The sequence below is a fragment of the Rattus rattus genome, chromosome 5 (assembly GCF_011064425.1).
Source record: "Rattus rattus isolate New Zealand chromosome 5, Rrattus_CSIRO_v1, whole genome shotgun sequence".
In the NCBI taxonomy this organism is placed as follows: domain Eukaryota; kingdom Metazoa; phylum Chordata; class Mammalia; order Rodentia; family Muridae; genus Rattus; species Rattus rattus.
Genome location: NC_046158.1, coordinates 43,916,932 through 43,930,704, shown reverse-complemented (window position 1 = coordinate 43,930,704; position 13,773 = coordinate 43,916,932). Strand labels below are relative to the sequence as shown.

The 13,773-nt window shown below is 35.5% G+C and overlaps 1 protein-coding gene across 1 annotated transcript in view; it reads left to right on the top strand.

Moving 5' to 3' along the window:
• The window catches only part of Scn9a (sodium voltage-gated channel alpha subunit 9), an 80,721-nt gene that overhangs the window by 59,213 nt on the left and 7,735 nt on the right, over positions 1-13,773 (top strand). Inside the window, 5 exon segments of the mRNA XM_032903419.1 lie at positions 1,511-1,684; positions 5,135-5,257; positions 7,114-7,395; positions 8,086-8,139; positions 8,928-9,065. Of these exon segments, the coding sequence (XP_032759310.1) occupies positions 1,511-1,684; positions 5,135-5,257; positions 7,114-7,395; positions 8,086-8,139; positions 8,928-9,065 (771 nt within the window).

Genomic DNA, 13,773 nt, shown 5'->3' with positions numbered 1-13,773 from the left:
CCTACAAAATAAATGCAAATAATAGGTATAATATAGAAAATACCATATTTTATAATTTCAATACACATTTCTCTCATTAAATTCTCAAAAATCTCTGAGAAAATATATAATCTCTTCACTTAACAAACCAGAACACTAAATACAGAGTTTAAAATGTTTCCTCGTATGTCAAATATAGTAAATGTCAGTGTTACAACTTTGAAATCCTTTCTTTAACCCAGACATAGGCAAAAAGAAAAACAAGTAGTACCTGAAATGAGCAGTGATGAAGCCTAAACCCCAGTTCTCCCCTGGCCTTTATGCTTCTGCTTCCCCAAAGTTCACACTGCAAACTGAGACCCTGCATTGAGTCTGCTGCCTGGTTTAGTCACGAGAGGCCTGCCAAGCAGAGCATCTCACCTCATCACTAAGACTCGATACTCCTCTCTCTGAGCCTGTACCCAAATCCAAAGAGCGGACTTCTTTTCTGACATCAAATCTCTGTCTTGCCATGTTTTGAAGTTACTGATTCTGCTTGGATGGTTTTTGTGAATCTCCTAGAACTTGGAGAAAGGTGCAGGAAATTCTTGAGAGCGAGACTCCTTCTCTACCCCATACCATCCCCATCTCAACCCAGCTTACTTTCAGAATATCTGCAAATGTTCTGAATCTTAGCAAGTCTGCCCATTCTCTCTAACCTGGATTTTTGTTTTGCTTTGGTATTGCTGTCAACAGTTGAAAAAAAAAGTGCTAAGGATAATATTTAAAGTACTAACACTCTTGACTCACTTTGGCAGTGAGGGGGATAAGAACTGATCAAGTCCAAAACCATGGGCAGGAAATATAATGTTAACCACCAAATCTATGTTAGCTCTCATTTCTTCTACCAAGGTGATCAGTGCTTCCATATGAGGAAAAACAAAAACTCTAGAAATTCACATCTATTTTGATCAGCGGCCATTTAGAATGCCCTCATTAGTTCAACTCTCTAAATGTATTTGACTTATTTTCCAAAGAGCTTCTGACTGTGATGAGTTCCCTAACTACCACACCCTTGTCCCTCTCCTAGAAGCTTTTGAAGGCTGTAAATGCTATTTGCCTGGAGTAAGAGCCAAGGGAGGTTCCTAACCTTATGGGTGGGTGTGAATTAGAGTGTGGGATTACAAAGCTTTAGAGAGGGGCTGACCCAGAATTGAAGTCTGAAAAGGATCAGGATTCTTTCCATTTGAAAGGAAAGAAAGACCAGGCAGGTGATGTTAAAAAAAAAAACAAAAAACAAAAAAAAAAAATAGGTTTTAGAAACCATGATTATTTCAGATGATTGTATGTAATTTCATTCCTTTGCATTCTCTCAACCTCTAGTAACAATAAAAAAGGATACTGGAAGTAAATTTTGTGCTGGAACTAGAATGCTAATCAAGTTGTTTTCACACCATTATTTTTTGTGGTGTCTCCAACTGAATTGTAATTTCTTTTCCTCCTGTGAAATATAAATTTAGCATTGTACATAAATTGAAATGTGTTTCCACAGGCTTTTGAAGATATCTATATTGAAAAGAAAAAGGTCATTAAGATTATCCTGGAGTATGCTGACAAGATATTCACCTACATCTTCATTCTGGAAATGCTTCTAAAATGGGTCGCATATGGGTATAAAACATATTTCACTAATGCCTGGTGTTGGCTGGACTTCTTAATTGTTGATGTAAGTATTTTAGAATAAAATTTAAAGTGTTTTATTCAAGAGTTCTGTTTTCACCAGTGCTTTTCTAGATTACCATTTTGTCATCTTACTTTAAAGCCAGAAGCTTTTATGAATGTTAAGGTAGTTATAGAAATCTGTCTGTGATGAACAGAACAGTAATCTTTCAATCATTGTAATTTTTCTTCCATATGACTCTAATATACTTGTAACCTTTGCATATGTTTCTCAAAAATCAAACGAAACTGTGGATTTAAAACTATACCTGATTTGAGGCTGGAGAGATGGCTTGATGGTTAAGGCACTAAATTCTCTTCCAGTGGACCTACTTATAATACCCAGCACTCTCCTAGTGACTCACAGCACTCTCTCACTTCTGCTACAGATGCCCCCATCTGACCTATGTGGGCAGTACATGCACATGCTGAACAGACATGTTGGTAAGATAACCACACATAATTCAAAAAATAATTTTCTTAAAATTGCACATGATTTAAATATCATTCCAGTTAACATTGAAAAAGGAAAGAAAAAGAAAGAAAGAAAGAGAGAGAGAGAAAGAGAGAGAGAAAGAAAGGAAAAGGGAAAGGAAATAGAGACCAGAGTATCCTTGAGCAATAGAAACAGAAAAGGGCAGATGAATATTTCTAAAAGGATACTAACTTTCAAGTTGTCTCACATGGTGGTTAAATTTGGGTAAAAATTCAGGATTAAGACTAGTTCTATGCTAGAGCGAAGGAAAGGCTAGAGAATAGCTCAGTCATAATGATGGAGAAAACCAACATGAGTTTTCCCTTTTTTATCTTTTATTAGATATATTTCTTTATTTACATTTCAAATGTTATTCCCTTTCCTAGTTTCCTGTCCATAAGCCCACATCCCCTTCCCCTCCCCCATACGGGTGCTCCTACCCCACCCACCCCCCTTACAGAAGGCCAGCAAAGCTACTAATTACTTCAATAAACATTTTTGGACTTGGATGACGGAAAGTGCATAAGAATAATTTAATTTACTTGTTATTCAACATAGGAAAAATGATTTGGGAGCTAGGGACAGAACTCGATTGTAGAGTGTCTGCCTACCATGCGTGATGCACTAGGTTCAATATTCAGCACAGAAAAAATAAAAGAGGAAGCAACGGCAAACTTGTGTCATTGCTCCCTTATTATTTTAATTTGTTGAAAATTTTGTATGCATATATACAAATTACCCCCAACATTTCTTATATTCTTACTTGTCTCTAGTTCTTTGTGTAGAGTTGAGGGATGCTGAGCTTACGGCTGCCCCCCAATGCCTGTCCACATTAGACCATCTATTGTTGTTTTGTTTAGCTCACAAGTTTAGGCAGTCTTGTTAATAAAATGCTCTGATAGAGTCTCTGACATTCCTTGAAATAAATATGTATTCAGGAATACACATGTGTGAGCATATGCACACATACACATACACATATACGTAACAACAATTAATAACAAAGAGAGAGTGAGGAGGGGTATATTGTTAATCTCACAGATTTGAGGAAAAAGATCGCCAACCCTAATCATCATGGTCAAACTAATTATAGCAAGCAATTAATTAAAACAAGCTTTTAAAAAAAATGTGTACATAGCTTGTCTCTCCCTGAAACAGGGTTCAAGAGATCATCATTGGACGTGCTGAGATAAGGACTTTTACAGACCAGGAGTGGGGGGTTTCCAAATAGGGGATTCAGCAGGCAAATAGGTGGGGTTACAGAAACAGAATATAACAAGTTCCTGAATTAAAGAGGTTACAGGTGCTCATAACAAGGTAATCAGAACAACATTTATCGTAATAAACTTTTGAAACAAAAGTTTCAAAACTTTTGACATGGTTGCCATTTTCTGGACAAGGCAGCATGGAACTATTTGTAGTTAAGGTTATAGGTGGGGCACAGCCAACAATGAGAAACAGTTTTAATTATAAACAGGAATGACTCTACCTTGACTTCACTACAAAATGACTTTCAAGTCTAAGATAGAGGCAGGGTGATTAATCGATATGAGAGCGTTTGGAAGAAAGAAATTGAAAGGGGAATGATTTAATTATTATAATCTCAAAAATAAAGGAAATACTTTTAAAATTAAAAAAAAAAACAATATACGTGCGGGTACATGCACATAGGTTCCCAGGAACAGACTGGAGTGCAGCATTTCTCGATTATCACATTTTCATTATCACAACATTCAGCATCAGGTTGAAGGACTGGTCTACTATGTCACTAAAGAATAAGCAAATTCTATGTAATATTCTTAGAATCTCTCTTATGAAAAAGAGAGCATACCCTTTTTTCTTACGTGGGGAATGGGGATAACTGCATGACTGAATCACTTTAGGAGTGAGAAGAAGAGTAATGAGTCCTACTAGCTAGAGGTTATTAAAAATGTATGTTCCATTTAGTGGGATATTCTGAAATGACTCCACAAGGACATCTGTTCCACAGAGCAGTGTCCCTGTCTCAAGCAGCAGCGTTGAACTTCTAAGGAATGAAGTCTTTAATTCTCTAAACCATTCAGTGAAACTGACCTCAATCCACTATTCCCTAGAAATACTGGGTCTCTGACATTGCATTAGCTTGTGTTGAAGGCATTGTTCTTAGACACAGTGCCTGCCGCAGTAAATAATAAACGGAAATTACTCAGAGATGGAACACACTTAGAGATACAGATTTTTTTTTTTTTGTTCACTGGGAACTCATTGTTCTGTTCCAAAATGGACGCTGATTTCCTTTCTGAAAGTGTTCTTTCTTTTGAGATGATTCGTGAAGAGAGTACACATTCCTGTAGCTTCGTCATCATGGTGGCTAGGCCTAACATGATGAAATAATTATGCCCTCAGGTTGACAGTTAAGCAGTGACTCACTCACTCTCACTCTATTTTCAATATAATTCAAAGTTCCTTCCATAAATCATTACAGACAGATCTTTTGTGATAATGTTGACTAACCAAAGGCTGCAAACATTCTTTCTTTGAAATTGTTCCCATCTCAGTCATGAATCTTCAGATGGCTTCAAAATACAGTGATAATCATGTTTAGATCTATTTAAGTTTTTAACATACTTTTATTTACAGCTTTGAAGGCATGCTGGGGTGTGCCATGGGTTTCATTTTAATAGAAAATGTGTTGGTTGCTGTTATCAAGGTCCTGATTTATTAATCAATTAGATAGCCAGTAATTATGAAATACAAAAATTGTAGATGTTGTTTCTACTTATGTGTAGTAATAAGTAATCTTTCTTCCTTCCATTACTTCCTCTTTTGGCCATCCTTCTAAGAAATCTATTTTTTTCCAAATCTTCCTTCTTACATACTATTATGGGGAGGGCTGACTGGAAGAAAATTACATTATTGTTGCTTTTTCTGAGTGCAATTTAGACTTGAATTTTCACTGTGTCACTTCATTAAAATCCTTACTGAGAATGCCATGTTTTGCAGGTGTCTCTAGTTACTTTAGTAGCCAACACTCTTGGCTACTCAGACCTTGGCCCCATTAAATCTCTACGGACACTGAGGGCCCTAAGACCCCTAAGAGCCTTGTCTAGATTTGAAGGAATGAGGGTAAGAAAATACCAAACTCCTTAATGTAAAATTCTTTTTTATACTATAGTTTGAAATAATTCTAAAATGATTGTATAGTTCTTATGAACTACCTGTATATGTACATAGACATATACATACATATGTGATATGGTTATATAGATTAACTACACAGAGAACTGTAGAGTAGCTATGGTGTAACAAAGTAGCAGATGATACTATAATTTATATAATATGGATAGAAAGTCTATGATCTTAATAAAGAGCCTTCTTTTCAAAATGAAGCTTTTCCTATGCTAGAATTAAAGGATGAGATCACTGTTCATCCTAATACAACTTCTTGTATATACATCAGTAGTTTGCATCATCAAATGTCCAGCTGATTCCTGATTACAGAACAAACTTAGGGAACATAAGAAATTATAAGAAGGTGAGGTAACATTAGCCATTGTATCTAATTTCATGCTCAAAATAAGGATTCAAAATCAGTAGAATTATACCAAAATTGCACTTAAAGAAATCGAAGCCCCAGGAGTTATATGCTCTAGTACAACATAATATGTGCATAGTAGACCCCAAATAGAGTCATTCCACAGAAACGAAGTGAAGCAAACAGTAACTACAGTAACCTGGTTTTAAGGGCTGTATTAAATCAGCAACTTCTTCATAGCACCCTTAGAGGACAGTGCCTATATTTCCTGAATTTGGCACAAGTCATTTGTTGATATTCATGCTGAGTCATTCTGCAGAGTCAGACCATTTATGTGTGAAAGATGATTCGAATGGCCATAGAGATCATGGAACCCATGTTGGCTAAACATACTGAAGCCTATCTCCATTCCAGATTCTCTCACGGGTGGACAGAGAGCCCACGAGTCCCCACTTGGAAGTGTCTTGAGATCCTGTTTAATAAGTTGAAAGTTTAAAAAAACGGCAAATGCTAATCTATTATCTAACAATCTAATTCTAACTCATTTGTACCCAAATGTGCACTATTAGCTTAAGAGTAAGAAGAAAGACCAGTTTTTTGAGGAATGAGATAATTAAGAAAACCAGGTTAGAGAGACCTACTCCAGAAGGTGTGTTGCAGGAAATCTGAAGCAGGGAACTCACAGGATCAGTAGCAAAGACTGAAAGGCAGTAATGAAGAAAGAGGAACATAAGCTTCACCTAGGGCCTGCTGCTGCTGAGGCCAGCACTGCCTGTATTTGGCCAAGCACTTACATAAAAGCTAATTTTAGAGTTATAAAGGTAATTTCAAGAAAATTACCTTCACCTTGTATAATCATCACAATCTAAAGAATACAAACCTAAAAGACTCCCAACCCTAACCTAATCCAATACAAACTAGCAGGTTCACCATACGGGAGAGTACATTTCCAAAAGTTGGTGATTTCAAGATCATGGAACTGTAAATATGCACATCCTTAATTGATGGGTTTTGTCTGTTTGGTTTTTTCTTTTGTTTTTTGCTTGTTTGTTTTTGCCATTTATGTTTCTCTTTTCAAACGTTTGTATATTTCTGACTTTGTCTTAGCAGGACCAGGTTCTTTGGAGAGTTTTTTGAGAGGAGGGGATGTTTTGTTTTTCTGTTTGATTTGGTTTTGTTTTCATTTATTTGGAGTACAATGTAATCTTGGCCACTTAGTCCTTGTGTATGGTAATAGTTTTCCCGTCTTAATCATGACACTGGTAAATCAAAAATCACATGTTGTGTGGCACACCTCGTATTACTAGGTGCCCTACTGGCCACTGTATATCGGTAGCTCTATATAGACTTGTGGGTTGGTTGGCCTTACGCCTTTAATTCTGCATGGGTGCCTGTGTGACATTTTCTAGTGATCCTAACTGGTCTTGTCTTGTCTTTTGGGAATCAGGTAGTGGTCAACGCACTCATAGGAGCAATCCCTTCCATCATGAACGTGCTTCTTGTGTGCCTTATATTCTGGCTAATATTTAGCATCATGGGAGTCAATCTGTTTGCTGGCAAGTTCTATGAGTGTGTCAACACCACCGATGGGTCACGATTTCCTACATCTCAAGTTGCAAACCGTTCTGAGTGTTTTGCCCTGATGAACATTAGTGGAAATGTGCGATGGAAAAACCTGAAAGTAAACTTCGACAACGTTGGGCTTGGTTACCTGTCGCTGCTTCAAGTTGTAAGTGACTCCCTTCGCGAATACTTGGTACAGAGTGGAGGGTGTAAAATGCTGTGTAAATCTGCTACTAACTAGAAATTAAGATGCCATATGATTTTTCAAGTGGTTTTAATATTTTCTCAGAGCATGTGCCCTGTAAGCTTAGCTAAAGCGCACAGGTTTCTTGATTTTTAGATTTATTAATCCAGAATAGATGGTTTATTTTCCCTTGAACCCCCATCACTGCATCAACAGACAATTGCCTTCCAAGCAGTCTTTGTGGGACTTCTATGTTTATCTTACAAGGTAATGGGAAGATCTTCTTAAAGGCACTGAGAAGCCCTGAGAAATAGAGACAAATTATTTTCTGCTCTAATGAAAAAACTCAGTTCCACTTTTAGAAAAAGGTTCACATATAAAACATACAAGTATTTGTAACAATTAAGAAATTCTTAATAAGGAAAAAGCTTAGACTATGTCTTCTTAAAATATTACAGCAGTTTTCACATGTCTTTTTACATCTGAAGTAAATTATGGGGTGCTCTGATTCTAAAGCATAATCATAGCACTTTTATGTTAACTCGGTATTTTTAAATAGAACTAAACTAATTGGATGCTGCTAGTAATATCGGAAGATTAAATAGGTAAACCATATGATGATTTTAGAGTCTGAGCTTATCATTTAATTTCTCTAAATGTATTTTTTTGCAGGCAACATTCAAGGGCTGGATGGATATTATGTATGCAGCAGTTGACTCTGTTAATGTAAGTCTCTATCAACCTAAAAGGAAATCTTACATTTTTTTACCTTTAATTTAGCTTTAGAATTTGAACTTCAGCTCTTTAGGACCCTGAATATGTACAAATACAACGAAAAGCTGCCTCCCTACTGAGTTCAATTACTTTGGAGTCTAGCATTTGGAGGCAGGACCCAGTGTAAATTCTGGGTCTGCTACATTGTGCAAATTCTGCAACCAACTCATAGCAGTCTACTGAAAAACTGAAATGACCCAGTGTCTCCCTCACAGGTTCCTTGTGGGGATCCACCATCCAGCACTTAGCATAGGCTAGTGGTAATCAGTGAGCAGCAAATACTAGTGGATCAAAATAAAAGTAAAGTGATTTTTTTATTCATAGTTTTTACTGTTTTTATGTCTTGAAACCCTTTGCAACAATATCTTTGCCAATAAACTTTAGAGATTACTGGCTGGTTTGTGTTCCTGTGAAATCCAGTAAAGACCTATTTGTAAATAATGGAAATACAATAAAATTAGTATGACTCTGGTACGATCACTTTGACAATTTCATTTGAAAATGAAGGGAATACTTTGAGTAATTTACCTGGTGACTTGTCCTGTCAGTCTGAGGTCAATCACTGCCTATGATAAGATCCTTTATACATCATTGGAAGACTGTGTGCATATAATATAAGCATGTATTAAACACGTACTTATTGCTGAACACGAGTGCTTCTGAAATACTAACTTTTTCCAGCCCACGTATGACTGGAAATAATCCATGCTACTTTCAACACGCTGTTGATTTTTCTGCAGGTAAATGAACAGCCGAAATACGAATACAGCCTCTACATGTATATTTACTTTGTCATCTTCATCATCTTCGGCTCATTCTTCACGTTGAACCTGTTCATTGGTGTCATCATAGATAATTTCAACCAACAGAAAAAGAAGATAAGTATCTTAGGGGTTTCCTTCATTGCACTGAAAAAAATGAACTTCATGTAAGGGGGTTATTTTGATTTTAATTTTTCAAAATAATTGGTCAAGTATGCAATTGCATATTTGCATAATCTTATCATATTGGTTGTGTAGTTTTGAATATTATATTAAGAGTTTTAATTGAATCATTACATCATATTGTATATAGTTATATATTATTATATAGTATACTCATTTATTTATGCTATCATTTAGTTATATGCTATTATATATGTATTTAAAATATTAAAATGTAATTAAAATAATAATACTTTTAATTATATTCTCTGCTTTCTCTGATCTTGCATAAAGAGGACTAAACAATAAATATACTACAACTCAAAGCAGTGAGCTATTTTGTTCAAAGCAGTTATAGTAGTTTATTTCAGGGGTGTTCTTTTTTCCTGCTAACCACTCTTCTGTGATGAATCTTATGATGGTAATTGGGTGACAGTTACCTAGGACATGGCTGGTGAACCCAGGTCACTTATGTCACACATAAGAAATAATATAACTAGTGAAAATAAGATCTGCGGGGGGTGTGTGCATGTGTCAATCACTCTCCTTAGCTTTTAAGCTCACTAATTCACGTGTCAGCTTTCGATCCTTTTGACTATCATAATAAAATACAACCAAGAGTGGGACTTAAAAACAACAGTAATTAATTCCCCACTCATCTAGACATTAGAAGTCAAAATCAAAGAGCTGGAGGAGTCATGCTTTTTGTCCTGGCCTCTAAGAGAGGAGTCATCTTTGTATCCCTCAGTCCCTGTCAGCCCAGGCTCCCTTTTGGGGTGAGAAAAAGGGTACATCATATATATATATATATATATATATATATATATATATATATATATATAATATTCCTTCTATATCATCTCCTCTACTGAGTATCTGATTATGAATCTGCTCTACTTCCCTTGGACCTCCTCTTAATCACACTAGGCAATAACAGTCTCTTCAATCAATGTCATATTCTGGGGTGCTAGGAATTAAGATTTCCATATTTATTTGAAGGGAATAGAATTCAATTCATACAGTCAACCATTAAAGTCTGAATTGTTGCTACAATACTCTAGAAAGGGGGATATGAAGTTGGGGATCTAACATATGTAAAGCACTTACCTAGGAAGCACGAGGCCCTGTTTTTTGTCCCAGTGTGAAAATAAATAACTAAATAAAATTAGGAAAGTAGAAAATAGGAAGGGCACAAATAGAAAGTAATTCCTCCAAATCAGATACCAGACTAAGTAGAATCTGTAATATATCCCTTATCTGTTGGGTATTTAATCAAATATTTTATTCCATCTGCCACACTGCACATATAAAATAGCAATAAGCACAATGATAAAATTTTATGATAATGCAGATGAGCTGTCAGGAAGTGGATGCTGTGGTACTTGATTTGCTTTCTGAAGGTAGGAAAGAGAATATGCAGCAACTGGGAGGTCAATGGATAGAATGTCTTCATGAAGAACAGAAATATGTGGGCGTAATGTCTAGCCCTAATAAACGAGACAGATCTTCAGGATGAATAGCAACTCACTCCATTATTATAGAGTTCAGATTTGAAGATAGAAATTTTTAAAAATACATGCTGTTTGTAGTTTTGGAAAAGCAGATTTGAAAACCCTTACTAACTACCATTCAGTAGGATCTGATATGTCATTGGGTATTCCAAGCAAGGAATTACATGCAAGCATTGACATTTTTGAAATTCTGTTCTGTCTGATATTGCATAAGATGCCTTGTGTGTAATTTAGAGGAATGATATCTAGTTAACTTCTTAGAAACATTATGTAATATTTACAGTCTGACCCTAGAGAGTAGCTTCATCAAAAACTAAGCCCCAGAATTCTTTCAATCACAGATTATGAAACGGGGCTTTAGTAGACGTGTCTGTGACTGGGAAAACACAAGTTAATCCAGGTCCTGTTTAATCTGACAACTGAGCTGCTCTTCAAATACCCAAAATAGCCCACCATGACAATTGGGAAAGGGAACATACTCAAACGAGACATTCTATCAAGGAGTGTCTACGTGGTTGTTGTGGATTTCAAGAGAGCAGAATCTATGTCTCAGGTTTCTTGATGATTAGCTTTTCCTGGTTACCAACTAAGGAAAAGAGATGCTCAGAGAATTAGAAGTAGGATCACTACAGAAAATTATTCGAGGTTCCAGGTTGACATCCATAAATTCATATATGTATGCATTGGCATGTATGTAGTGCACAGAATTTACTACCACAAGTGCAGGAAGATGTCTATTTGGTTCAAAGTCCATATGTACTCTGGGATTTAAGGTAGTCTGGGATTTAAGGTAGACTCTTAAATATCTTAAATTTAAATATTTTAACTACAGTTTATGGCTCTACCAATCCCTTTAAAAGAAACACATTTTACCAGTTTTCTCAACAATACATCATCTCTGTTAGTATTGTCTTCATCATGAATACATTCATGAGACATCTAAATTTCTATTATTAATCATAAGTATACAACTGAAGATGAATAAATAATTTATGAATACGGTCAAGTTATACAATGAAAATTTAGGAAGCAGATGTTGATTATGTATGTGGAAATTCTATGTGCTAATTCTAAGTAACAACAACCCTTTTAATAGCTACATCCTTATAGGGAAGATGAATGCAAATACACAAAAACATTTTTCATTCAAAATTTTGGAGCCCCACATGTTTCAAATGTCACACTTTCTTGTATTTTTAAATATCAACATATGTAATAAAGTATTGAGGTATGAGGCCCAACACTAGACAAAAAACCAATCATTTATGATTCATAGAAATGAGAAGAATGAAATTTGGCATAAAATTTGAAGTGTATCTGCATGTTCACTAAGACCTAAGCCACTGGGTTAGTAACAGAATTCTCCACTTTGAGTATCATGCCAATTCTCCAAACATTCAGAATTTGAAAGATTTCAAGTTAATATAGAGCATTTATAAAGTGTTTCTCTGTCCTAGTTTTATACTAAGTGTTTGGCAAGTCTGATTTCATTTGATCCTCTCAGCAAATGGATGGTGTATTTGCTATATAGCAGCATAATAATAGTGTGTAGGAGAAATCAAGAAACTTACATATGGACAAGAGAGATGAGATTTGAACAAAGATAAGAACCTAGTCTTAACTGATACAACTTTGACATCCAATAAACATTCGGATAGGACAACCTGACCTATATATAATGTCCGTCTGGCCTTTCTAGGAGGCAATTTTGCACAAGGACTATATAGTCTGCAGTAAAACACAACAGTTTAAGGCTCTGGGTCACACAGTCTCCCCTACGGTTCATCACACCTATCATGATATTTTGGAAATAGAATATCTTCCCTGGAAAACAAAGCCTGCAACATTATTTCGGGCTTTAAATTTCTTCTCCATGTGTTGTTACCATCTTTTGTTTAGTTTCTGATGTGTGAAGATAGTCAGTCACTACTAATAATGACTAAGGACCAAGGCTGCTCTCCTAACATTAGCATGAACTCTCTGCTATCAGATGAGTACCAAAATGAATGGCATGAAGACTGTGGGCCAAGTAGGCAGAGTGAATAAAATCTAAGAAAAAGAAAGTATGACTACTGTTAGGCATATACCCAGTAAGATATGAAACCAAAATAGAGCTGAATGTAGCTTAAACCAGGAAAACAAAATGGAAGCCACAGTCAAATTGTCCTCAAGTTCAATACACTATAAATTAAGGAGTTGAAGCTTCAAGTTCTCAGAAATGAATCTGTAAGATCACATTACTCTGCATTATGCTATGAGTTTAAAAGAGCAATAGCAAAGACCATGGCAGAATCCATTCAAATCTGTGAAGATTGTACATAATCTTCAGAAGTCAGCAAAGGATAAAAAAAAAAAAACCAAAGTTTCTAGCCTTTCTTTCTGAAGTTTTGCCTTTTCTGATTAAGAAAGTGTTAAAATGTGATTTTGACATCAGTTTTGGCTATTTAATCTAGGTGACTGCATTTCTTTTTGTTTAATTATTTGATAATCTTTCAGACCACTCAAGACTGATGACTGGTAGCTTCCTTTGTACCTAAACCTTACAAGTATACTGTTGATATCCAATAAAATGTTTATATTGAAACCAGAGAGGGATTATTAAAAATCCAGTTTCTTTACATGAAGACAGAGACATACATGGATGTTGACATAGATATAGAACTGCCCAAGCACTTCTAGAATTGTCTGTGTTTTTTCCTCCATTAATGAAATGGTGCCATTTGGAAATTATAAATCAATAGAAAATTAGTGCTATCTTAGTTGTTATTTCTGAACCCTACTTGTGATTAGAGTCCAAAACATCTGCCAATGTGTGAAAGACATTTTTAAATTTTCCTAATCTGTCCGTTACTTAGCACAAATATTTTCTAGTAAGAGAGATAGCAGAGGAAACAAAACTTTGAACACAAAGGCTAAAGAATAACATATTAGTATATCATAGGTAATGTAGCCAGTCATGATCATATGTTGTGCATACTCTATATATTTGAATTACAGTATGTCCATGTTTATACAAGGTTTATACAGGTAATCCTTCTTAGACATCTTATGTATGGCTCCTAGGTATTAACAAAGTGAATAATACCATCTCTATGTTTATATATTTAACCTTTATGAAGTAGAAGAAAGAACTGCACTTTGGTTCTGGTTTT